At 37.7% G+C, this 27,607-nt stretch overlaps 1 protein-coding gene across 1 annotated transcript in view; it reads left to right on the forward strand.

The window, feature by feature from the left end:
- The window catches only part of CWF19L2 (CWF19 like cell cycle control factor 2), a 68,167-nt gene that overhangs the window by 24,136 nt on the left and 16,424 nt on the right, over positions 1–27,607 (forward strand). Inside the window, exons 11-12 of the mRNA XM_082043057.1 lie at positions 18,134–18,259; positions 19,493–19,630. Coding sequence (XP_081899183.1) covers positions 18,134–18,259; positions 19,493–19,630 — 264 coding nt within the window. The remainder of the gene's footprint in view (positions 1–18,133; positions 18,260–19,492; positions 19,631–27,607) is intronic.

Raw genomic sequence — 27,607 nt, forward strand, 5'->3', positions numbered from 1 at the left:
TGTATACTCCTAGGTGTCAAGTGGCAGCTATATCCCACTGTGTCTGAACAGCCCAGATGTTCAGAAACCATCTCAGAACACAAAAGAGGCCGATTTGTGAAGGTGTATTGGAAACTGTACGAATCAGTCTTTCTAGAACATTGACCTCCCAAGTGAGAGCCTCAGCCGGGTGTATTGCAGGTACGATACCTGAAGCAGTTTCCACAGAAGTGGTTTCCCAAAAGGACGTCCCAATGATCCCAAGGTTTGATAGCTTTGCCTCTGCTACCAATACCAAACATGCAGCATTTTGTTTCAGGCAGGTCTGTCTCTGGTTCCTGGGAGCAGCGTGGACAATGTCATACTGAAAGGTCCTCAAATGTGGCCTTTCCTTATTTTCATTTCTGTTGGGAGAACTGGGGAGAGAAATCAGGAAGCAGTGAAGGCAATTCTGAATGCATCTCCCTAAGAAGGTTTTTTTTTTTCCTTCTCGATTAATTGAACATGGATCAATTTCCCAATTCAGTTCCCTGTGTGACTGAATGAAGACTCATGTGAGTACAAGGGGTGTGCAGGGGCAGCTGGGGTTTGTACAGAGGACACAATCAATTGTTTTGACAGCAGTGCTGGTTTGTTCTGCCTTAAAGTGATCAAGAAAATACAGACTGAAGGGACTGTAAAGTGGCAGCTTAAATCCTGGGTTTATTTTTTTTTTCGTTTGTAAGTGAGAATAGAGGCAAAACTAGCTTTTATAGCTTGTTTGATTTAGACAGGAATTCTACCCCAAGCAACAGCAGGAATTAAAATTGTACTTCATATCCACAAATACCTACATTTGGTGTTTAAATCTTTGTGTCTATCAGTTGATATATTTCACTATGCCTACAGATCCTGGTAAGACTGTTATGGTACAAGTTTTTGTTTTGGCCCAAGTCATCCTTAAGACCTCCTGTTTGTGATTCATTTAGATGTTGCAAGTAGAAATTTCCAGGGGAAAGAAGCCAAAAAGTATGGATGTGTACATCTTTTGAACCTAGAGTAGCAAGAAAATTGTAAAAGGTACTGGAGCAGAAGAGAAGTCCATAGTTGCATCCTAAGTAAGCCCACTTGGGTAATTTTATAGCAAAAAAAATTCCTTGAGGAAGAGGATTGTTGTTTTCTTTTTTATTTTTTTATGTTTCTGTTAGATGAAGTGAACACCCACAAATAATAAAGGTATAGGTTTTCTGTGTATGAAGTCATACCATATTAAAATTCAGTATAGGCCAAAACATGTTTGGATTCTCTTGAAACTGAAAAAAAATACTAACTTTGTCTTAAACCATTTTTCAGCACTATTGAAACAATTCTTTTTTGCACTACCAGCCCTCATTTTGCCTGTCTAACATTTGATTTGTTTTCAACTGCCTTCCATGTGTCAAAAGCACAGAAAAGCCAAAGATTTATTGGATTGTTCTTAAATTGTTTGTGGCTTTTGAGTAGCTTTATAAATGGAATTATTTTGCCTGAATTGAGATATTAATTTTTTAATAGTATGTGGGGTTTTTTTGAAGAGATGAGTTTTTATATATATTTAAAGAGGTTAGTTTTTATGTATATTCCTCCTGAAGGCATATGAGCAGCTGTTATCTTGTTTTTTTGGGATTTCATGAAAAATACTAGGGAGTGTTGTTTGGGGATATTGGTTCACTGAAGCTGTTGAATTTTTTCCACCACATCATTTCCACATCATGTTAAATATTTAGTTTCTCAATTGCACTTTTTCCTACTTCTTTCGTGTAGCTATTTTTTTGATAAAATATCTGTATCTATAAATAAATACAAACATATATATATACACACACACACGTATATAAGAAATCAATGTGGTGTGCTATCATAAGTATTTTCCTAGTTAGTTGTGCTAGGAGAGCACAGACAGGAAGATACTGGGAGGTAAAAGGTAGATTTATTAACATTTCTTCTCTTTGCACCTTTAAAGATGCCAGTATCTGATATCCTTAAGTGCAACACAGGTTATTTTGAGTATTAGTAACATTAAATAAACATTTTTATCCAAATATTTCCAGTTTGAAACATGAAATCAGATTGGAACAACAGTTAAGGGACTCTAGACACTGCACAAGCCTGACTTTGGGCTTGTTGGATTAGATGCCTGTCACGGGGCAGAGGCCGTGTGTGTTGTAAATGGAAAATCTGTGATTAAAAGCACCAAGTCCAAAATGCAGGAGTATGTCAGCTGGTTTTGTGCGCTTGGCTCCAGTGAGAGAGGTGTCCCCTTGGGTGCATGTAGCACCCTGGACGTCTGTAGACAGAAGTTACTGGTGTGGTGGGGCTGTCGCACATTGCGTGGGTGTCTCCGCTTGGGTAGAGCCCCCTGTTGTTCACTGCAAGCTGCCTTAAGCCTGTAGCTCTATAAATTTTAGGATTACGGTTAAACGATCTGTTAAGTGAAATTTGGGGCCTTAATGGCTACTATACTTAAATACACATTATACAACTACAATGAATGCATATGTAAAGACCCTTTTTAAAAGAATGAATTAAAATGTGCTTGTTTTGTCTTTATGTTTGAGCAGGAGGCAACCTTCAGGGTCTATGGAAATAAAAAAATGGGGAGAATATGCAAAAGAGGAATTTGGGCTGCATGAAGGAACTAAGCCTGAATTAAATATTTCAATTTCATTTGTGATAGAAGTAAATGATGCTTATATTCAGATGCTCGTGTCTAATTTGTCATGGGCATTTTGAGAAAAGCAAAGTTTCACTTTGAGCCCTAGTACAGTTTGTATTTCTGTTATTGACAGTGCTACACAGCTCCTGATTTGAATGCATCGGTTATGAGGATGTTACCTCTGCCATTGTCAACACCAGCCATACCTGATGAAATTTATGCTTTTATTCTGTATTTTTACTTAACAAAATATATCTGGAACATTAGCACTCCTTTGAAGCACCTCATTTGCAGTGGTTTTTGGTGGTACAAAAATTGGGAGGTAAAATTTAAATAAGCAAGAGGCAGAATGTAGAATATTTTGGTTGGAAGAGACATAGAGTGATCATCCAGTCCAAATTGAAAAGGCAGATTGAAACAAGTGGAAAAAAAAGTGTTTCTTCCCAGAATGGTTGCTTCAGGATATTGTGGGTGCTGGGGGCTTAAGTAGATTCTAGGAGAGACTGGACAAGTTCATGAAAAATAAATCCCTGGAGGACTGTACAGGAATGATGTGTGGCTCTCAGCTTCGGAGTCACAGATACTTGGAGGCATCCTTCCTTTTGTACTCTGCATCAGGCATTCCCTTTTGGTGACTGCTGGAGAAGGAATGTTTGCCTTTGGTTTGATCCAGTATAGCTGCTTTTATGTTTTAATCTGCATGTAGAAGGTGTTCTTTATGGCAATTCTAAATAATATATGATGTGCATTATTTGCGTGCTTTGCCTTTTTCAATTTTTTCAAGAACGTTTTCTATTATTTCTCATGCTTCATTCAGTATGGTCTCTGCATAAGAATTAGAGTCAAATCTGCTAAATGAAAACTGATTTGGTTTTGTGTTGCTACAAACTTAACTGTGTTTATTTTTTTAATCAGAAAATATATTGACATGATACAGAATTAAGTAAATCTAGACTCAGTTCATGGTGGTGGATGAATGAAGTATATGCATCTTTTAAAACTGTTTTGAATTCTAAGTGAAATCTGGCCTATAAGAAAAGCTTCGCAACCCTAAGCTTGTTACCCTGTTCCATGGCACTTAATCAGTATGCAGCAAACAGAAAGTAGTCTCTGCTGAGCAGTTGCCAGAGGCAGTTCTTAATAATGATGAATTGTGTTTAAAAGGCAAAATCAATGCAAAATTGAATGAGAAGTAGAAGATGGTACTTAGAGCAAAATAACATGTTAGAGGATAAACTATAATATAGAGTATTTAAAATAAGAGAGTGAAGTTCTGGAAAAGTATGAACGGATACAGGCTTTTCTGTCATGTTTTTGAGAAATTGTAAGGAAAACAAATGATTTCAGCATAGCAATCTTCATTTGAATAAGGGAATTTCCTATGAAAGTTCATCAGTCTTCAGTCTAGTATGATTCATTTAATAAATATATTTAAAGCATAAGGAATAAAACAATGATTGAGATAGATGTATATATGTATATACACACATATATGCACACATAGAATATATAAATATATTCCACCAGATATATATATTTCTCAACACAGAGCAATAAACAATCTCCTGAAGGTTGTCTAATGAGGGGTATGTAGATGCTTCTGTGAAGCCCCTTGGGCATGAAAGGTATCACTAGAGCCATAGTCTTCAGTTGTGGCTGGCACTGTATTTCACTTTACAGTTGGCAACTGACTGACATGATGCTACTTTAGAGGAGAAAGCTTTTTCTGGACTACCTGTTGGTTCTCTAAGAGTAACAGTCTCCATTGCTTTTGCATCTCAGATAGAGATGCAAGGAAAAGTTAATTTAGCTAGTCTTATGACATAAGTAGGGCTTGTCTTTTAGTGAAACCATTCTTCGTATCAAGAGCTTCACATACTTCAAATGCTTCTGCTTTTTTAAAAATTACTCTTCCCAAGTCTAAATAATAAGGATGATTACATTTCCAACCCCACCTCCTACAAACTGCATCTGAACGCGAATTTTGATGTATTGAAGGTCAGGTGTTTCATTTGGATCCCGGAGATGCATTAGAGTCCAGACTGAAAAATAATTCTGGGGAACCTAGATCAGTATAAAAGTTTGTTTGTTTGTTTTTCTCGTTTAAGAAGTAACACCTACCGTTTTTCAGAAAGGAAACTGAATGAAACAGCTCAGCTTATACCTCAAATCCTATTTATGGTAAAATACCATCCATTGCATACCATTACATACAGTTCTGTCTTAAGAGAGACAGGACAGAACATGCTGGATCTCTATCCAGAGAAATTATTTGCAGCACAGTTATTATCCTGAGACAAGCAAACCAGATGATGTTAGGAGTAGCTGAGAGCAATCAGTTGTGAAACAAACCTGAAATAATATTCTATTGGTTCCAATAATGATAATAGAGAAAATTGAGAGTGTTTCTTTATTTTTCATGTGTTTTCAAGATTGGCCCTTTTGAAAATACCTTGGGAAAAGTTACCTAAAGGTAAAGTGGTGTGTTTGTGTGTGTAAACATGTAAAATTTAGATAGTAATTGATACTTCAGAATAGGAAGTGAAAGAAATAGAAGAAAAATCGTCAGTGCTTATGAGGTGTGGGTTTTTTTGTTTTTAAACAAGTAAACAAACAACAAAACCAAACCAAACAAAAAAACCCCAAAGCACCCTGAAAATTAACACTCAAAACTGCAGGAGTGCCAGCATGTTTAATTTTAGGTTTGGGAAAGGAGACTATAAACATAGGTATTTTTCTGCAAAAAAAATATTTGTTTGTCACAATTTACCTGTGATATGTTTAAATAACACCTGGTTGAGTGGCTTTCATTGTGACATGCCCAATGCAGAACTTCTATACAGTTGTGGTAATGCTTTTAGACTTATGATAAAGAAAAGTTTAAAAAAATGTTTAAAACTGCTTCTCACAAAAATATAGCTGAGACACTTGTATAAGAACTAGGATGCTGGGGATTAATGATCCTTGCTAAATGCACAATAAAAATCTGTGATTTCATTTGGAACTTCAGATGGTGGGGAGATACAGCAGCAGATGGCTCTTGGCCTGTTTACTCTCAGATCTCTTCAGCTCATAATTTCTGATTCCTGCTGTTCCATCATACTTTAATCTCATCTGCAGGATAGCTGTGCCTTTCTTCACCAAAAGTTTATATTCTGTACAAAGAGCTGACTATCTCTAACTGGAACAGGGAATAATAACATGGACATACTTTTGCACAACAGCTTTAATATCATTAGTTTGTACTTTTAAAAAATAATGGGTATATGCAGATTCTGGTGAGTATATTTCCTGAACACTCTTGCTGATGTCAGTAAGAGATGATTACACAATTATTTGTAAGATAAAAACGTACTAAGACAAAACATCTTAACTTCCTGAATGTAATTTATAGGAAATGTTTTTTTGCAATTAAAAAGTACTGGAGAAATTGTATTGGTAACTAACTGATGTAAAATATCTTACTAGTTTCAGTACATAAAGGGCAGAGTGGATGAAACTTCCTTAGAGTTCAAACTGATAATAAAAAAGCTTTGGAATGTGCTTTGACACTGGAAGCAAAAACCATATCCAAGTGCCAACCAGCACTTAGAGCTGGTGCTGTCATTTTTTTCTAGCTCTGTTTTTCTCCTAATAATGTGTTGAGTTTCTGCATCTTTTTAGTGCTTTATCTACCCTTTTGTTATGTTTTCTCAGAGTAAGTTCTGGTTTTCTTATCAAATTTCACACCCCACAAGCCCCGAGCTAAAACCAAAGCAAAAGCATTCCTGGAAGGCCTTTCTGGTGCAGTAGATCCTGTCAGCATGAAGTGGAGAGGTAGAACCTTGCTCATGCTTCTGTTGGTCCTTGCACAGTTTAGGTAGATTATTAAACCTGTTTGGACTTAAAATAATTTACACATAAAACCATTTATAAAAGTGTGAACCATAAATTAACAATGTATTTTGTATGTTTCAGCAATGAAACAAAATAGTTGTGTTCAGAGTGAGGTTTTGAAAAGAGACATTGATCAACCAGTGACTGTTGGGACCACCTGGTCTTTAGCGTAATTACATGTTAGGTCTCATTAGCCACTGCTACCAACATAAAGCAGAAACGTTTTACAGAAATAGGCTGTTTAAGGGGAGCAATTACACTGCACAGCCGTCCTTCTGAAAGGAATGGAGACATTTGGCTTTGGGCCAGCACATCTGGATAAGGAGACACTTCCAGCTGTGCAGTTGTGTGTGTGAGATTTTTACAGAGGTTCTTCCCGGGTGCTGCAGTGACGGCTGTGGAAGTGGAAGTGCCAGCACGAGTGTCAGTAGCAGCGTCACCGTTCCGTGCTGCCTGTCTCGGGAAGATGTTGTTATAGGCTCCTTGCTTTTTCCAGTCTTCGTCTGTCTTCTGATGTCTCCCAAAATATCAGCAGTGATAATGGCTTGAAGGTGTGGATATACATGAGCAGAAGCTGAAAAGGATGCACAGTTGAATCTTTGTTCTGCAGCATCTAGTTGTCCACATTCTTCATCTGCCTTTTCTTTTTGAAGATCATTTTCTACATATACTCCTATAATAATATTTTTTTTCACATTGGACTACTTTTCTTTCTAATAAAAATGCATTATTAAGTGCTCTCATATGCCTGAATACTATTTTTTGGTTGAGTTAATCTGTTTGTAGAAGTACCTTTTCTGATCATACAGTCTCTGAAAATACCTCATATGGCAGAGCTAGGGTAAATCTCTTTTCTAAATAGTGTATATTGAGGCCTGAACATTTTTGAAACTTCATGCACTAATTTTACCGGACTTTTTAATTTACTTGTTACTAAATGTTTATATTTAATTAAGTAAATGCCATTTTTATTTACATATGCTGAACCTCTGCTTAACACCTCAGTTGACTATTACATGTCTGTATTTGACAAGATGAAAATTAAATTGGTGGACTTAAGAACCAACATGCTGCAACATACTTTTCTTCTTTATCATCTGAGTGTGTGTGTTTTCTATCAGATGTTCTTGCTATAGAAACAAGCCATTGAATCACTACATTTAAAAAAAAAATTCTTTCATTGCAGACCTACAGTGGCTCATTGATGGCATGGTTAAGTGACTCACCATTTCAAAGTGTAGCTAACAATTTAAAATATCAAACTACTTATTTAGACTTTTTTTTTTAATTAAAGTTGTATTTGAAAGGTTATGTGGCTTCCTGACATCCAATAATATTGTAAGTTAAACTTAATTGCTTTAGTTTTCTCCATTACCAGGCACATCACTGGACTTACAACAGTCCACTGTGAGTTGCAAACTACTAGTTTCAATCTTATTTGCACAGCCTGGCAGTATGACTCTTACTGAGTTTGATTTGAGGTTTGTGTGCATGTCCATTCTACTCAGGAGGTTTTATTCTGATCACCTTATCTGAGAGATGCCATAAGGAAATAAGTCCTGAGAGCAAATAAAAGGATTTTTGAATGCAGGGGTGCTTGGAGACACTCATTATAAAGAGGAGTTGAATAAGAAGGTCCGGACACTCATTCTGAGTAATGAACAAGTGAGTTAAAATACACTTTTTCCTAATATAACAACAAAGAGTTGTTGATTTAAAGGGCAAGCAATTTTATATCAATAAGATGAAATTAAATTTTTTACATAACAAGTTATTAACCTATGTCACTCACTGACTGGGAGAAAGAAAGGATAGAGACCAAACAATTAGTAGTTATCTAAGTACCTAATCCTTTTCTAATTATTAATATTTTAATTCAGAAATAGGAGCTATGTTGTGCTTTTTTGTGTTGTGTGTTGTTGTTTTTTTTTCTCATGCTTTATATGTAAATTTAGCACTACCTGATGAAAATACTATTATGTAGACTAGTTCGTTTCTGTGTATTACTCTTCTGCTGTTAAGTGCAAGGTGATAATTTTGGCAGACCAACTTCCTGATCTTGTCTAACTTTTTAAAATCCCATTTCTACATTAGCACAATACTTTTTGAAGTTGCAATAGTGATGCTTATTACTATATTTACTGAGTCTTTCTTGCAATACTGAATTTTTAACCTGCTTGTCCTTGTCTCCTTCATGCTGCTAATTCTCTTAGTCTTATTTTTTTCTCCTGTAAGAAAACAAATCAAAGATAGAAGTTTAATACACTGGTGAGGGGTCTGGAGCACAGGTCTGATGAGGAGCGGCTGAGGGAACTGGGGTTGTTCAGTCTGGAGAAAAGGAGGCTGAGGGGAGACCTTATTGCTGTCTACAACTACCTGAAAGGAGGTTGTAGCATGGAGGGGGTTGGTCTCTTCTCCCAAGTGATAGGACAAGAGGAAATGGCCTCAAGTTGCACCAGGGGAGGTTTAGATTGGATATTAGGAAAAAATTCTACATGGAGGGGGTTGTGAAGCACTAGAACAAGTTACCCAGGCAAATGGTGGAGTCACCATCCCTGGAGGTGTTCAAAAGGTGTTTAGATGAGGTTCTTAGTGGCATGGTTTAGTGCTAGAGTTAGGCCCGTGCTGGCAGAGGCAGACGGCTCCTTCTGTGTGAGGTGGACTTGTCCTTCTGAACACTGGTGATTGTGTGCAAACACAACCTGAGAACCTGATAGAGGGGTGGCTGAAATGTGAGGAGAGTAATGGAAGAGAGCAGGAGACAGTGGGTGGAAGATGTAGCTACATCCAGCACTCTGACAAGTGCTAGATGTCTCCTAGACATGTATTTGATATTGTAAGGGCTGACTTTTCCAAGAGACGCATAAGGCAATATTCAAAAGCATAGGCATTGGCCATAGGCTGTAACAGAAAGGGCACAGGTTGTGTGCTTAGTCCAGTGTCCAGTTCGTCCACAGCTATTATAGTGTTTGGTAGTGGAGGTTTGTTCCTTGCTGGGGACTGTTGCAGAGCTTTGTTTTTCCCTCATCACACTGTGCTTGTACCACTGCAGTGTCGCTCCTGGTAAACATCTGCAGACAGCTCTCACCTCACACAACATCCAGCTTTTGTTGGCTCAGTAATTTAAAAAAAAGTTTGTTTTTCCTAGCTCTAGTTGCTCCTTATCCCACAATATACTGACTCTTAAAAAATATTGTCTTCTCTTTAGCTGTTAACATTGAGACCCTGTTCCAATGGAATAGGTTTGGCCTGTTCACTCCCTTTGTTCAGTGTCTGTTGCTCAAATTCAGCTGCACACCTGGTGGCAGCGTTTTTCCATTTCCTCCTGCTGGGTTATGGAACAGACATCATCTCTGGGGAGTTCAAAAATGTTTTTTAGAACTGCATTTTATTTATTTATGTATTTAATTTAAAACATTTATCTTTCAAAACCAGACTTGTCTGCTTTGTTTTGTTCAATTGGGTGCTAATCGCTGTATAGTGGTTAGTACATTTGGAGAGAACAACTGTGTACTTTGCATATTTAATTGGCCTGAAGTAAAAATTCGTATTCCTTGATGGGAACAAACAATTCCCCTCTCATTCTGTAAATACACTCTATCTTTGTTCATTTCAGACTGTAAATTATATTGTTTGTGTAGCAGTCATCACAGGATTCAGGGATAGGGACTGAGCCTCTTCTCCAGTTTCAGTTGTAACACTTAATAGAATGTATAATACCTGAAATACTTTAATATATTTTTAAACCTATGTTGTGCTTATATAGATAGTGATATTTATCTGATGGTAATTATTAAAGAACAATTATTATAATACTAGAATCAACATTTATACTAATAATATAGCTTAGTATGTGTAATATTTAATATTATTTAAGAAGTCATTAATTCATAAACTTGACAGGTTTAAAGTAAGCTATGTAAGGCTGCCTGGACAGTTTCAGAGTTTGTTATTAGGAAAGAAAGTAATTACTCCACTCTTGTGCTATGCTGAATGGCACATAGGTGTTACTGGATATCATGTCACATAGAAATGCAGGTCTATATTGTGTAAACAAAATATCAACAGATAAAATGAGAGTTTTAAGTACAGTCTTCCAGTTAGATTGGTATCCATGCTCCTTTAAATCCTTCAGAAATGTCTGATACTTGTGCGAGTCATGGCTTTCCCTGCAAAGGCTCTTTCCCAGTGTGCCATGTTTGTTCAAGTGTAGAGGAATTCTGCTCTTTATTATACTCGTGTGAATTTGTCCATTACAAATGTTAGATGCATCACCCTGTAATTCCCAGAATCAGCCTTTTGCATATTTTTAAAGGTTTATGTTTTACTTGCCACCCTCCATTACTTTTGTACTGAGACCTGTTTAAGTGATAGAATGCATGGTGAAGGATGTGGACATTATGTATTGGAATTCTTTTGGGGACCTCTAGTGAAAAATCATCTCTTTATGGCAGCTTGCTTGAAACTCCTTTTACTGATATTTCAGTTTAAAGATGATTCCTAAAGTTTATTCTGTTTTTAAAAGAAAAATAAGGTTGAGTAGGAAAATACTATATTTAGAATGAAAAACAATAAGTTGTTGTTCAAATGTCATCTTCTGATACTGTTGTAATCATTTGATCATCATTTCTGCTAGAAAGCTTTCTGCTTCTGATGTATTTAGAAATAGCTTTACTATTTATTGTTAGTAAGATCTTCCTCAAAATCAACTCGCGCTTTGCCTTTTTATGTTAATACAGTTACCTTTCTATATTTGTTATGTTTTTCATTCACTTCTATTTAGACAGGATTGTGACTTCTGAAAGATGTCTTTGCCTCTGATAACATCTTTAATCTTCTGAATAATCGTTCCTGGTGTATTTGATCCATTGGATGCATCTTGCTTCATAGTACACATTCACTTTTAGTTTCTCACGTGACTTCACGTTAGTTTTCATCCTGCCTATAATTATTTTGTCCTTTTATATATCTGCTACTTTTAATTTCTCTTTGATGGACTACTCTTTTTTTTTTTTTTTTTAAACTTTGTGTTCTAAAGCTAAATATTACTCCTGGAATATTAAATCTAAATATGTTATGATCAAACTCATATGCATCGTTGTTTCAGGACTCTGGACTTTGCGATTAGGAAAAATAACCCCACACCTCACAAACCCCACAAAAACCAGCCAATTGTCTACCTGTTGTGGTTGTTGTTTGTTTGTTTGTTTTTGTTTTTTCATGAAGAAAGAAATGACCAGTGCCCTAGCAGCTTACTTTGGTTACCTCTGCTATATCCAGAATACTCCATTGCATTTATATCCCATTTAAAAGTGTAACGTACATCCTTCTGCTTTTCCCTTGTGTTGTATTCCTTCTCCACGCTGTTGTTTTCTTTGCTAATGTAATGCTGATCATTTGTTGTTGTTCTGCTTTCAAATTAATAGTGCTTGTAGTGCTGTAGTGTTCACTAGGTCTCACACCTGTTTGAACAGCGTAGCAATGACATGAAAACAGTGTCCGCCCAGTTGTCTGTGTCTGTAGCCAGGTTTGACCCTTAGCACATGGCAAGTGTGGGGTGCAAGCACATGACTGTTGTCTCCGGTGCAATGAATCGCCTCTTCTCCCCCTCCCAGCAGAGAGAAAATGCCTTATCTTGGGAAAATGTAGCAGGTGAGGCAGATATCTAGCTGATGCTGGAAATAAGTAGTGTTGTATGTATATTCTCTGAAAATACCAGTATTGTTATTGGAACCAGACCAGTGTTGGACATCTTTGTTTGCTTTGCAAAATGAGATTTGCCTTTGATGAGACAGAAGAGATAAGTTTGGCTTATCTAGGCAGGTTTTTGGTCTGTAACTTATGTTTCTGTAACTTCTCTGGGAAAAACATAGTTAAGTCATTGAAGCTAGCATACTTGAGTATCTACAACATTTTCAGACTTTATTAGGGTTTCTGGGACAAGCTTTCATTAGGCAAGGATGGCAGATGTAAAGCAGACATCAGTTGTTTGGTGGAAAATAGATTCAAATTGAGATTAATAAAGTTGTTTATAAGATTTGACAAAGGCTGTCCTAATATCACCAGATTTAGTGATGTCCCCATTATTAGCTCTGATTTGATCAACCGACTGACCTAAACATCTTTGTAGTGTAATCAAGAAGGTGTCAGGCTTTTTCTTTTTTTCTTTCTTTATTTCATAAATACTTATTTTGCTGGTGAAGAATTTCTGCATTTTATTTTTATATGTGTGTCTCTCCATATATATTTGTAAGTCTGAGAACACCCCTGTGAAGTGGAAATGCACAATTGTCCCTGTTTTGGAGGGAGCTGAGCTGACCTGGCTCTTGACAGGACGTCCATCCTCTGAACAGACGTCTGTCGGCTGAAAAGGCAGCAACTTCCATTCCAAGCAAGAAGGTAGTTGGTGGCGGCAGGTGAAGGTGTGGGGAGACCGAGGGCTGGGTGCACAAAGGGAGGGATACGGAACAGCACCCAGCGCTCCCGTGCTTCACTTTGGGCAGCTGGCAGCAGTCGTGTGAACTGCAGTTGCATGTCCTGAGAAATGGAGTTTGCAGTAGCTGAGGTGCAGCAAAGTATTTAAGCAGTTTTTTGGGAAATGGATGGATTCATCCTGCTCCCTGGTATTTTTTTTCTGAAGGACTGGAATCTGTGGGAGTGCTTATATCAGTGAGCTACACGATAATGCTCCGGTTTCATATGTGCTGACTTAATGAGTCCTCCCTGTCTGTTTTTCACTCCTGCTGTATTCTAGGCCTTTTCCTTCTCTATGCTTCATGGGTAGAGAAGTTATAGGAGATAGAGTCTGTAACCTTCCTGAGCTGCACTGAAGTTAAATGAGTGAATGATATTTCTCTGGGATATTTCTACTAAAGGGTATTTTTTTTTTCTGCATTAAATTTGTGGCCCCTTTTAATGAACTCAAGAGTGTTAAGGATCGCTGGATCTGACCTAAGCCAACCAGGGATAAAACTTAGGGGTAAGGATGCTTGTCCAGGCACTATGGAATCAGCGTTAAACCATCCATCTCTGGCAAAATGGGAGCAATTTTAAGCATGCTCGGAAGCATAACTTGATATGGCTCTAGAATTCCACTGATAACAACTTAGGTGCTCCTAAGATCTTAGGTGCTGAAGGGTAGATGAGGAGTTCAGGGATTATGCTTTTCTGTCAAGACTAAGATGACCTCACTTGTAGGTAATTCCTTGAGGTAGGTGTTTGCTTCTGGTCTTACAGTTCTGAAGATACCTAATATAATAAGGGTTTACACTATCCGGCAAGGTGTTTCGATCGTACAAAGAAACTGAGAGGTATCCTCTGTGCTCATATGAGTAATAGTGATTTTACTGTCCATTCACCTGTCCCTGGCTGACAGATTGAACTGCAGGCGGACACTTGGCAGCTTGCTGCTTGGCTTCTGATAAGGAAAAATCAACATTGCCACTAGTTTTCATATTAAGCTTCTATCTATGTCTAATGGTAAGGACCACTTTGTGAACTTCTTTTCTTCTGATATCCAGCATTTAATGTTTTTACAGCCGTTCTGTTTTTCCTCTTTGTAAACTAATCTGAGAACTGTCAGTCATAGCTAATAGTGGTGAAGTTGAGAATAGGAGCATAATGCAGACTGGACAGGCACTTTTTTTTCAGTAGCATCCCTATGTAAATTGTGACACGGATCTTGTGATACCTCCTCAGTAGTGATCTACCTTTCAAGTTTGAAATGAAAGTTTAAAAAACTCAAACCAGATGACGAGTTGTGGGTTCTGTCTTCTATTAGTTTGGATCCTGGTTCATGGTGCTTTGTGAATGCCAGTATTGAGGAAAAAAAAATTAATGTTCAGAATATAGATAGAGATAGTAAAAGGAAAATGACACTGTTTATATTTAGGTTTCTATTGGTCTTTATTCAGTTTAAATAAAAGGTGTATGTCAGGCAAAAGATATGGTTGACTGATCGCACTATTTCTAGATCACGTAGCTCCTGTTTAGAAGTTTTGAACTCTTACAGCAGTTATAATAAGCATATTAAAGAAAAAAGAAAATACATAGTCACCTTTTCTGTGTCATAAGAAGGTCTCCATGCTTTGTCAGGTAATAGTAATTGTGAAATAGCTGGTAAGATGTGCATTTAGCTCTGTCTCATTAAAGAGAACAGGTTAGAACTTGTTGACAGCAATAATAACAGTAAGCAAACTGGTTTTTTTTGCAAATAATAAAAGATTTCTTGCTGATATCTGTTGATTACAAGGAAAGCAAAGGCAATGTGCAGTCTTGCAAAGGTCTACATCCATTGTAAATAAGCAGTTGTATTATATTCTATATAAAGGACACAGGAAGTCTGCTTAAGGACTGTTTTGCGTCTTTAACAACACTAAATATTAAAATATGGAGTAGGAAATTGCTGAAAAACTTCTTGCTGATAATACAAAAGATGTTAATCTGAAAATACATTTACAAGAAATTAATTTCTGTTTAGTTTTAAATGAGGGGGAAAATGGACAACCTTATATCTTTTTTTTAGTATTTGACAAAACTGATTATTTCACTCAACCATGTTTAAAGGCTACATATTTATATCATTAAAAAAAAAAAAGAGTTATGGCAGGATGTTCTTCTATTGTATTTTGTCCAGAGCTAGAGCAATTTTTGAAGAATGAATGCTTTAAACTTGTTTCACTTGCCCATTTCCCTCTGTAATCTTACCAATTTATGAGATATTTTGAAAATGACTTTTTTGCAGTTTTTCTATGGGTAGAAAATTGGTGTAATAAATTGCATGTGCAGGACTAAGAGTAGCATTTTGGCCTCTAGAGTTCTCATTACTTTGTATAATCTACAGGGTGGAAACCACAGCTCAGAATGTGATTAGCTGGCTCATAAACGCATTTTTTCACTGCTGTCAACCAAGCATCCTGACTTTTTCCTACAGAGTTGCCTCCTCATCTGTCTTCAGCCTTTGCCAGTGTATGAGTTTGTCCCCAGGTGCAACACTTAGCATTTGTTTGAGGTTCCTGTCAGCCTGTTTTTTCAGTTTGCTGAGGTCCCTCTCAATGGCAACGCTGCCCTCCAGTCTGTCAGCCGGATCCCCATCCTGTCTATTTAGAGTCTCAGCAAACTTGCCAAGAGCACATTCTGTTCCATTGTCCAGGGTGTTGAAGTCAGGTTGTGTAGATCCTGCTGTCAGCCCCTGAGGAATGGCATCTGTAACAACATGGTAGTTAACCCATGCGGAATGCCAGTTAGACTGGGAAGTATTAACAACTTCTCTTTGAGCCTGGTAATACAGATGATTTCCCACCCATCTTGCAGGCTACACATCCCTCCAATCAGGCAAAGACAATACTGTGAGACTGCATTGAAAACCTTGCAAACACTAAGGTAAGCAGCATTCCCAGTACTTTCCGTGTGCACTGAACCAGTCATCTCACTGCGGATGGCAGATTTATCAGGAATTATTTGCCTTTTGCAAATCGTGCTGGCTGTTCCCAGTCACCTTGCTGCTGTTGTGCTTGGAAGGGGCTTCCATGAGGACTTGTTCTGTAATTTTTCTGGAGACTGAGGTGAAGGTGGTCATCCTGTTGTTCACCAGGTGTTTCTTCTTCGTTTTTTTGAAGGTGACCATATACATTTACCTTTTTCCAGGGACATCTGTCGATCACCACTACTTTTCAGATGTGATAGGGAGAGACCTCTTGTGCAGCTAAAACAATATGTGCGTCTCATCTAGATCCATAAACTAGTATGTTTCCCGTTTGCTTAGGTGGTCTTTAAGTTGGTTCTGCTTTCCTGCAGATAGTGCAACTGTCCTCCAAACTCTGCTGCTGGGCACTGGGGCTTGAGAAGCCTGAGGGTAGATCTTGCTGGTAAAGACTGGCAAAGTATTGAGTGTCTTAGCCTCTTTAGTCTTTCATGTCCTTTGTCACTAGGCCTTTCCTCTTTCAGCAATGGACTTGTGTTGTCCTTGCTTGTAGAAGGATATCCAGTATGCTCACAGAATCCCTTCTCTTTGTTCTTTGTGTCTCTTAGTACCTTCAGCTTCAGCTGTGGTTTTCCTAATTCTATCCCTGCATGCCTGGAAAGTGCTTCTGTGTTCCTCCTGGGTAACTTTTCTCAGGTTCCACTTGCTGTTAAAAGTAATTTTATTTTTGTTAGATGTTCCCCATTTTGCCAAATAGCAGATCAAATGGACCCTTCTCATCCTCTGTGAAAGTTGTTCTTGTAGACCATCCAGTTCTTGTGGGCACCTTTGTCTTTCATGACCATTTCCCATTTCCCCTGAGATCCAGCCGAGCAGATCCCTGAATAAACTGAAGTCCATTTTCCTTCAGTCCAGGTTTTTTCTTTGTTCTGTTACTTGCTTTCTTCCTTTCCCTGGGAATCTTAAGCTTCAGTGTCTCATGGTTGCTGCAGCCAAGGCAGCTGCTCACTTCCATGGCCATTGGTTGGTTCAGCATTTGTGTCAATACTTGTCCTTGATGTACTCGAGTCTGGATTGCTTGTGCCCTACTCTGTTGCTCTTCCAGCAGATGAACTGCTGGTTCTGTTCCACCATGAGGACCAAGGGTAAGTGTGTGACAGCTTCCCTTGTTGCCCTCTCCTCTTACCTCACATCTTCAGCACCTCAAGAGCTTGGTTTAGTCAGGTTTCAAATATATCTTCCTCATGATTCCAAATTTCTCTTGGTATGTAGAAACAGTACCTAAGTACCCTTGTTGTTTATGTGCGACTGAATGTATGTGCCATCCAAAGGCAAATGATTTATTTGGCATATATCAGGTAAATGTTTGGTCTTGTTTCCATATATTTCAACACACAAACAGATGATGTAAACGTTGTCATTTCTGCCTCAGTCTATAATTTAATTTGACCTAAATAATCGTCGTACATCTACTCATCTGTTTCTTCTTCACTATAGAGAGATATATTTATGTTGAGCTGTTTTTATCTCCTATTCTGCATATCCTAGAATCAAGATTAAAAAATTTTTAGTGTTATATTGTGATAAAAGTGATCTGTGACTAATAGTAGGTGCAGTGCAGGAAAGAAAAGTCTGATCTAATTGAATATGTTGAAAAGCAGTAGCTAATGTTTTGGCTAGTTTGTTAGCTAAGTTTTGAAAAGAAAAAAATCCACAAAAAACCCCTGATGCCCCCAATTCACGAAAAGGCCAGATGTGGTAATATCTGGCAGCTTTTCAGATGGTTTTCAGGAATACACTGTTATAATGGTGGTGGTGTATATTAATTCAATGTTATCTATTTAAGTCTTCAGGAATATTGCATTTCTTCTGGGGATGAAGCTTTAGGAGAAGGAACCAGGAATACAAACTTGGTTCATTTTGGAAAGGTTTTATTAACACTGCACTTAACTACCTGAATAAATTTTTAAAATTGTGTTCTTTTTGAATGTGGAAAAGTATACCTTGCGTAAGGTAATACTGTCTGCTTTCAATTACAATGAACACACACACACACACACACACTGTAAAGAAGCTCTTATTTAATCTTCAGGATTTAAAACATTTATTCACTGTGGATTAGGTGTTTCTTTTGGTTTTGTGTGTATCATCTGTTTTAAAATACATTTTAAAACCTGGCACAGGCTTCAAGCCGTCAAGAAGATGAACAAGTGGTCCTTGTCAGAACAGATGGAAGTGGAAGGGCATGGCCTGTGACCGCACCAACTGAACCACAAGAGCCTAAAGGGGGACGGAGAAAGCGGCAAACGGTAACTTTTACAAATGTATTACGGTGTAATTCTGAAATTATTTTGTAGTTTTACTTTTATGATGCCATAATGAATCTGAGCATCTTATCAGAATGTCAATAGGTAGTTAAAAAGTCTCTTTTGGAAGATGATTGTAATTAGGTGTTTGAGTACATATTTATTAAGCATATATTAAGTTTATATTCAGACCGTGTTTCCCTAGGGATCACTTTAGAGCTTATTTAAATGCACGTTCAAGGAAAAGTTTTTCCAATTATCACAGTCTCTTAGCCAAGTAGTTTATATTACATAAAGTTATGTAAATAATGCAGATTAGTAGAGGTGAATATTTCCGAAATAAGAAATATTTTACTGGAATACTCAGGTCTTGGGAGCTAATTTTCATTTTATTTTCTCCTGATCAAAAGTACTGCTGCTCCTGATAATAAATACTATGACCTAATCTTTGTAAAAAAGTGCTTTGGGGGACAGTAAGTAGCTCATAGTGTTTTATTCTTAGGGTGTTTGCTTGCAACAGTAAATAAACTAATATTTCTATCATCTTGGGAAAAGAGGAGATGACAATACCTCATATTTCTAGCAAGTATGTTCTTTATTAGTAGGACGGCTCAGTTTGTAACACTGCTATGGAGGAGTGAAAGGCACAAGAATGTGAGGAATTGGTTGTCATCTTGCTGTTGTTTCCATTTTGGAAAATGCTGTCTCTGTTTTATGTTGATGACTGTTCCCTACGCTCCTTCAGGATTTAGTTTAGTCCTGCCCTAAAGGGCAAACTCTGTTCTCTTGTACTCTCTGTCTAAGATGGCAGCATTTCCCAGCAGAGGTATCACATTTATACATATTTTTAGTAGTGTCTGTGACTTGACAATTGAAAAGCTGCTGTAAATAATAAAGTTTACTTTTTGGAATATTCCATGTTTCTGAGCTGGTTAACTGTTTCAGTGAATTACTGTACATCTTTCCTGAGTGGTAATGATGTAGCTGTGATAGCTTAAGGATATAAAGGATATAGCGATTGTGGGAAGAGGCTGTATTTTTATTTAGACCTCCTGATGCAATTGAAGAAAGGGAAAGCTGTTTTTTTCCCTTGGGTCAAATGAAGCAGCAAGCCCAATTGTTTTAGATGTGGTTAGTTTGATTTCTGATTCTTTAAACATTTTGAAATTACTAGGATCTGATTTTTGTAGTTGATCTTTCTCACTAGGTTAATATTTTCAATATGTTTATTTCCAGGTCCCTACTCATGTAGATAAAGAAAGAGTAAGGTATTTTCAGGATGATGATAGTATGGACCTGAAGGATTTGGTCAAAAATGAGAAGATGAGAACAGCAGAGGATCAAAACTCACTCTTCATGCGTATGGCGTCAAAGGTAAGGTGTCATGTGCATGGCTTTTAAATTGAGAATGTTGTTATTAGAAATATCAGGGAGGACAGGAGGCCTCAGTGCTCCATGTATGTTACTTTTGGTTGAGAATTCTGATTGTCATGAATAATAATGAAGTCTGTAGTAAGATGGTCCTGGTAGATGTTACTGAAGTGATGAAAACCTGAATGCATGGAGAAATGGGGTGCATTCAGTTCCTTCATAGAAGTGATTGTGCTGTTCCTCTGCCTGTAGAATTTGACGCTTCTGAGGTGAACACTTTTAGAGTGTGTTGTACATTAATAGGTTACTTATGCCCAACAAAACAGGTTTTCCCCAAATTAGTAACAAATAAAAGCAGCATTTTCTTAGTGTTTAGAATGTCTTTTCCATTTAGAAATTACAAGTGTCAATGAGATATGAAGCAGACTACCTGAAATACCATCAGGATGTCCTGGATGATGAGATAATTCATGCTCTCAGGCCACACAGATTTATACATGATTGGTTCCATGAGTGGTTCCATGGTTAAACGAGTGGCCAGCTCACAGATACTGCAGAGCAAATGGAATTATTAATTTCTGTCATCCAAACTGACTATTAAAGGATGCTTTCTGTGCTTGATATGGAAGTGTTTGACAGAGGTGATTTCCAATAGCTATGACATCCATGCTTCATATTTTACCAGATTACTGCTCCGGTATTTCGCGCACTGCTGAGCAGGTTTTGAAAAAGCTTGCTGGCATGGAATTGCTATTATCACAGCCAAACTTCATTTTTTCCATTTATCTAGAAGGCAGACAAGATCCTGGAGAGCAGGTTTTGCTTGGTGGTTGTGGTATTATTGTATTGTATTAATTTATTTTTATAATTTTTATTTTTATAATTTTTATTTTATTATTATTTCGTTTTATATTTTTTCTCAAATCTCCTTCTTCACGTTATACTTGAAAGATCAGAAAAGCTGTGATAGTGCCCAGTAGAAAATATTTAACCTAATGCTATAAAGCATCTGACAGGAAGTTCTTCTGGAGAGATTATCAGAACTGTAGAAAGTAGTGTGGCTTATACATCTTCTCTTTCAGCTGCTTCTGGTAGAAGTTCTCATTTTCTCCCACTGGCATACTAAAAAAATGGGTGCCCTTGGGGTCCAGATAAATAAGTGTGTCTTGTTGCCAATATTTGATTTCCTTCTTTACCTTCCTTTCTAAAAAAACCACAAACACATCATATTTTTCTACAAAACCTGTGTAACAGTGCAAACTATTAACTATAATTAACTAGCGTATATGTCCTGCAAATATTTACGAGTAAATGAAAATGTAGGGACACAATAAAACTCTGTACTGTCTACATCATACGATAATACGCATAACGAAGACAAATGGTTGCCATTTTCTCAAGGACCTTCCATTCCAAGTGGAATGGAATTTTTAAAAAAATCTTTAACTCAAATCTGGGCATCGAACAAGGGTTTGTAAATCAATATTAACATGTCTTTCTGAAATTGTTATTAATGTACTCAATTTGTCTGATTTTAGTCTGATGTTTTCATGTGTTTTCTTCCACTGAGCAGTTTACAGGATTGCTTTTTTTGCTCTGATTCTTTCCAGATATGTGAAAATAATACCAGACAAATTTGACTTTCCTGGTTTTGGTAATAGCAAATGTTTGCAGTGCCCCTATGGAGTGGGGAGTGCTCTCAAAAAGAGAAATATTTTTTGCTTGGATTTTTTCAAACTCAAATGAAAGGCCATTCTGACTTTCTGAGAAATACGTGCATTTATACAGTAATGTACTTGGCTTGCCGTGAAATTACTAAACTTTGTGAGAAATATCGTTTGTGTATTCATATATTTATTGATTTCAAGTTTTTTCAGTTCGAGATGGAAATAATGTTTGACTCTTTGAGCATATTCAGTTGTCCTTGGTTTAGTTTTGGGGTTTTTAACATTATATTAATTAATTATTAATGCAAGGAAGAGTAGCAAACTCGAAGGGAGATCAAAGGTTTCTATATTATTTAGTTTTACAAGCCTTCAAAGGGAAAATTCTGCTATTTTTCCTTTATATTTCTTTTTGTTCTTTTCTTTTTATCTATTCAGTTTTGAAATGCTGTGTGTTTTCCAAGTTCTTAATGACTGAGACACTTAAAGCAAGAACAGCGATACAAGAGATTCACTCAGCCCAGTATTCTGTATCCAGCAGTGACTGCTTAGGAGAAAGAGTGTAAGAACAGGTGACATTTCCAATGATGCAGCCTTTATGTATTTTCCTGGCCTTTAGCTATTTGGAAGCTTTTATGGTACCTCCTTGTTGTGGTTTAACCCATCAGGCAGCCAAATGCCACACAGCCACTCACTCAAACCCACCTCAGGGGGATGGGAGAGAGAATTAAAAAAAAAGGGAAACTCTTGAGTTAAGATAAAGACGGTTTAATGGGACAGAAAGGGAAAATAACAACAACAACCACCATAATCATACTGCTGCTACTACTAATAATAATAGTAATAAAATACACATAACAAATGATGCACAATGCAATCGCTCACCACCCACCGACCGATGCCCAGCCTGTCTCCAAGCAGTGACCCCCACACCCAGCCAACTCCCCCCATTTTTTGTTCAGCATGATGTCAAATGGTCTGGAATATCCCTTTGGCCAGTTTGGGTCAGCCATCCTGGCAATGAGAAGTTCTTGACTTGGTATAAGCACTACTTAGCAACTTAGCAACAACTCAGTGTGTTATCAACATTATTCTCATCCTAAATCCAAAACACAGTACTATACCAGCTCCTAGGAAGAAAATAATCTCAACCAAAAGGTGGACACTCCTTACCTGGTATTTCTCTCTGCTTTTTGTTTATGGATATTTCTGTTAATTGGGATTTGGTTGAATATCGCCTGTTACTTCCTTTCGGTGACTGCTCATCTCCCGTTCTGTCATCTGTACCTATTGCTAAAAGGTATGAGCTCTAATAATTGATTTTGAAGAAAACAGAAAACTAAATCCTGTATGTATAACATCTTTGGTTGGCATTCTTGTATCTGCAGCCAGTTCCTCCAAGATTTTAGTTACTTGCACTGTAAGGGTTTCCGAGACAGTGGGGTAATTTGATCGGTTTAGGAATGGTGCAGAAATAGCCTGGCTCGGTGTACAGCTGTTTTAAAAAAAGATTCTATGCAAATGAGGGTGAAATTTGGGAACTGAACTTTCATTCATGTTGTAGAAGAAAATGCAATATAGTATTTAACCTCTGTAAACAGGTAATTATGAAGAACTAGGAGTCTGTTTAATTGGGAGTTTAAAATTAGTCCCTAAAGAGAAAATGCTTGCAGGTTATGAGGGACCTTCTAGTACACAGTGCTAATTGCACATGTATGCAACATTCTAAGGGAGTGAACGCCCTCCCAAAATGGGAAAAAACTCTATTTAGTAGTTTTTATTTAGAAATAAATCCAAGGGTGGGTGAATGAAAGAATAAAGAGTTTCTGGGGTTGAAACAAATACCAAATCCAGAACCCAGCCATTATTTGGAAAGTACTTCTCATGTCCGAGTAAGGACATGAGCTTGAGCTTAGCAAGCTTAGAAGTAAGCTTTGATAAGAAAGATTGAAAAATTATCTTCCGGGAATTACCTTAAGTAATTATTTTGAGTTTTCTAAAAGCATAAAACTACGAGTTAAACTCATTGGAAGCAAGAAGCCTGCAAGCCTGTGGTATTGAAAAAAACCTGACCAATGTATAATTAGAGCATTTAGGAAAGATAAATGAGGTCAAAGCATTTCTTTTGCATGAACCGTTATTTACAGGGAATAAAGAAAAAGCTATCTCAAGCTAACAGTGTTAGTAAAATGACTTTTAGCTCAGATTTATAGAAATCCATTTTTTAAAAAATAAACTTGAATTTGAGATTAATAGTAATAAACGACTGAAACTGAATGGTCATCACTGAAGTGATCTGAAAGAAGTCAGGAATGACATGCTGAGTGTGATCGTTATTCCTCCTGAGGAACAGATGATGGCAAGTATAATGGCCATCTTTAAAAAGAAAACAGTGCAGGAGTAAATGGTTCATTTTTATTATAAAATATTATAAAACCAGTGGATTCATCAGGAATCTCTCATGTTCACCACATACATAAACCTTCTGGAGGAAGGGACACTTTATGACCCAACAGTTTGTTTTTGTTACAGAATTATTCAGGACTGTCAAAAATAGAGGTCACTGTAAACTGTAAGTTAGAGAATTTCAAAATACAAAGCTGGGATTTTTCTAGCATTGTGAACCTTTTATCTGAACTGATTCTTAAGATTCACTTCAGAGAGTTGCTGGAGAGATGTACGTATTTTATTGGTGTGAGTCATCTGTCCTATTTTGAATGCTGTCTGACAGACACTATGGGTATAGAAGGAATTAAGATGTCTAGCTCAGACACAGGAGATTATGCTATAGACCTCTGAGATAAGGAGAAAGAGATCCCACCATAGGTTTTGAGGCAGTAAATTCAGAAGAAATTCAGGGTTAATGAATGTGAAATAATGGTGATTGTGAAGCTGAGTGAACTGTGCATGTACAACAGGCTGTTTCTGCCTGATTGGAGAGTCATTGTGAATCTGCAAACATCGTCTCAGTGCTGGTGAGACTGTGGAGAAAAAGGGAATTTAGGACATACTTAAAACATAAGGCTACTCTAGTGCACCCATGGTGCACCCATAGCTTCGATGCTACCTAAGTTTGTAAATCATACTCAGTGGTCAAAAATACAGAATGGTACCATTTGGAAAAAAAAAAAAAACAACACAAAGTAGCCCAAATTTCATCAGCTTGGGAAAAAGGCAGCTGGTAGACTAGAACACACAATTCACTTAAAACTGTAATAGAAAACAACTATTTTTGTTTCTCAAATGTGAAGTGGTCACAGAGCATGGTTTAACACAAAGGAGGTTTGTGGGCTTTTTTTGTTTGTTTCTTTTTTTCCCAGTGGAGAAGGAAATTGTAGAATGTGTGCTGCAGAGCATGAGACGCTGTAGAGACCTTAATTGTGAGTGGGAGGAAAAAGGATACAGCGCCTTTGTGAAGTTCTGTTTCATTGGTAAATACTGATTAGGGAGATCTAAATAGGATTTTGCCTTAGGATTTCCACAGAGAAATGCTGAGAGCTGCAGGTGTGTAGCAAAAATGTCAGTTCTATGCGCCTTGCTGATGCTTTTCCCCGTACATTTTAGCCATTGCTAGAGATTGATTTTGCAACATACACTGATCACACTGGGTTAGAGCAAGCAGCTGTTTAGTATGCTTCATTCTAAAGGTTTCTTTCTTATTGGTTTAGTTTTTGTTTGTTTGTTTTGTTTAAGGATAAAACTTTTAATGATGTTTCAAGAATGTATTGTGTTTTCTGACTTTAGCAGCTGCTTCATTTTGGTTTGGGAAGGCTCTGAAGTTCACAGCATTACAAGATCATTGTTAGTGCTGAAATGTTGGCAGGAGTCTAAAAAATTTGAGTGTGATTATAGATACTCTAGATGGTTTCTTTATGTACTTGATGAACCTGTACTACAGAGAGTATCTGCATTACGGTCTAGGGGCTCAGTGAGACAATCTTTGAAAATCTTGCATCTCTCTTAAATACATTCAGCAAGGTGTTTTTATGTCCAGCAGGAAGTCTAACAACCAAACCTTTTTTGTCAGTTTTGGTTTGATAACATAGTACACAAATTTAACACATACATCTTACTCTTTGTGCCTTCATTTGAGAAGTGGAAAAAAAAATATCCACGAAAATGAATGTATAATATTTCAGAACAGCAGTGGGAGGAAACTGCTGAAAAGTCACAGAATCACAGTGTGGTTGGGGTTGGAAGGGACCTCTGGAGATCATCTAGTCCAACCCACCTGCTAAAGCAGGTTCACCAGAGCAGATTGCACAGGAATGTGTCCAGGTGGGTTTAAATGTCTCCAGAGAAGGAGACTCCACAACCTCTCTGGGCAGCCTGTTCCAGGGCTCTGGCACCCTCAAAGTAAAGAAGTTTCTCCTCATACTCAGGTGGGACCTCCTGTGCTTCAGTCTGTGCCTGTTGCTGTTCATCCTGTTGTTGGGCACCACTGAAAGGAATCTGGTCCATCCTCTTGACAGCCACCCTTGAGATATTTATAAACACTGATGAGGTTGTCTCTTGGGCTTCTCTCCTCCAGGCTGAACAGACCCAGCTCTCTCAGTCTCTCCTCATGAGAAAGATGCTCCAGACCCCTCAGCATCTTTGTATCCCACTGCTGGACTCCCTCCAGTAATTCCTTGTCTTGAACTGGGGAGCCCAGAACTGGACACAGTACTCCAGATGTGCTCTCACCAGGGCAGAGTACAGGGGGAGGATAAACCTCCTGCGACGTGCTGGTCTCGTTCATTTTATTAGTCTGAATGGCTTTTGTTGAGTGATTGTTGTGATTTTATCCCAGTAGTCACACCTAAGAAAGCAACCCACTGCAGACAAAACAATTGCTTTTAAAGAACGAAATATAAGGTATATTTTTACCAACAACCTTCCTTTAAGTATCTGTTTTGCACAGTTACTTCTCATTACGGTGTTGGTTTTGCTTTCATGAGCTTTAATGTCAAACCTGATGCCAACATAATTTGCAGGAAAATGGATGTGGGGTGGCTCATCCTTAGGTTGAGTTGGATGCCTCTTTTCAGCTGAACAGAAAACAAACTAAAATTACCAAAAAATGTATATTTTTTTTAATTCTGTTGCATCCGTTAGTTGTCTTAAAATTGCTGGCTGCTCGGCCAAGTAAAAAGAAAATTTAGACTACAAACTTAGGGAGTTTCTGCTACCATAATATAGCCAATTATGTCTGGGGATTTTTTTTTGTTTAGAGCTTCTAACTAATGGTCAGGTTATATTTTTCCATGTTGTCTATATCTTGTTCAGCCCAGTGAACGTTCAGTGCCTGGCAGCAAGGTGGCTCTCCAGCCCTTACAGCTCTTTGGTTATGCAGTGTGATCACCCTTATTGGCACCTTTAATCCAGTGTGAATTTACCAATGTGAACAGAGGAGCCTCAGCGCTCCGTGTCTTCATCCCTCTGTCTAGTACAGGCTTGTGCGGTGGGTTTGCTCCTGCTCCCGTCATGTGGTGTAAGTCCCCTCCAGCTGTGGTTACCACTAAGTATACAGACTGCAGCACTATAATTTCCTTCAGGGATTTTCCCAGTGCTTTTATCACTTTCCCACACTGCGCCAAAAAGGAAACTCCAACCACACGGCTGTTGGGGACCGAGGAAATGATCGCTGCTCTCACGCCTGGAATGCAGTGAGAAAGACAGACCAGTATATTTTCTGGCTTTTACACAGCTGAATGCTCTGTTCCACAGCAATGTTACTCTCCTGATATTTAGTGTTTTAATGGTATTTCAAATGATATACGGGCTAGTAGTTACGAATCTCTGAATACAATGTCATAATCGCAGTTTTGTAACAGGAGACAGGGATGTTGAAACAGATATAATTTATAAAAGGATTTACTTTCTTGAATGGGATGTGGAAGAAATGGCAGTACATAGACCCAAAATCTCTGTCCATGAAATCTCTGTCTAATCCCATTGGCACATGAAGGTCGATATAACTTTATCTCATGCCTGACTCCCGCTCAGGTTCACAGGCTGAACATGTGTTGTGGTCAAGGCACACGCATCCTTACAAATCTTTTTCCCACCTTTAAAGTTTCCTTTTCTTAAGGGCTCCATGAGATCAGATTGAGAAAATATGCCGTCTCCTTGCTATTTGTTTGCCTGTTGAGCCTATGTTTTAAATTTAGATGAAAAGCAAATTCTGATTTACCATTCCCATTTTGCCTGTTCTTCTTTTTTCTAGTTATGGTTCTAGTACAACCCTGTTGTACTTGAGGCTCTCATCTCCTGTTAGTTTTTTGGCTTCTGTGCACAGCAAGTTGATGTGGACATCAGTTACCTCAAACAGTTT

Source organism: Streptopelia decaocto, assembly GCF_964273445.1.
Source record: "Streptopelia decaocto genome assembly, chromosome: 1".
NCBI classification, from domain to species: Eukaryota; Metazoa; Chordata; class Aves; order Columbiformes; family Columbidae; genus Streptopelia; species Streptopelia decaocto.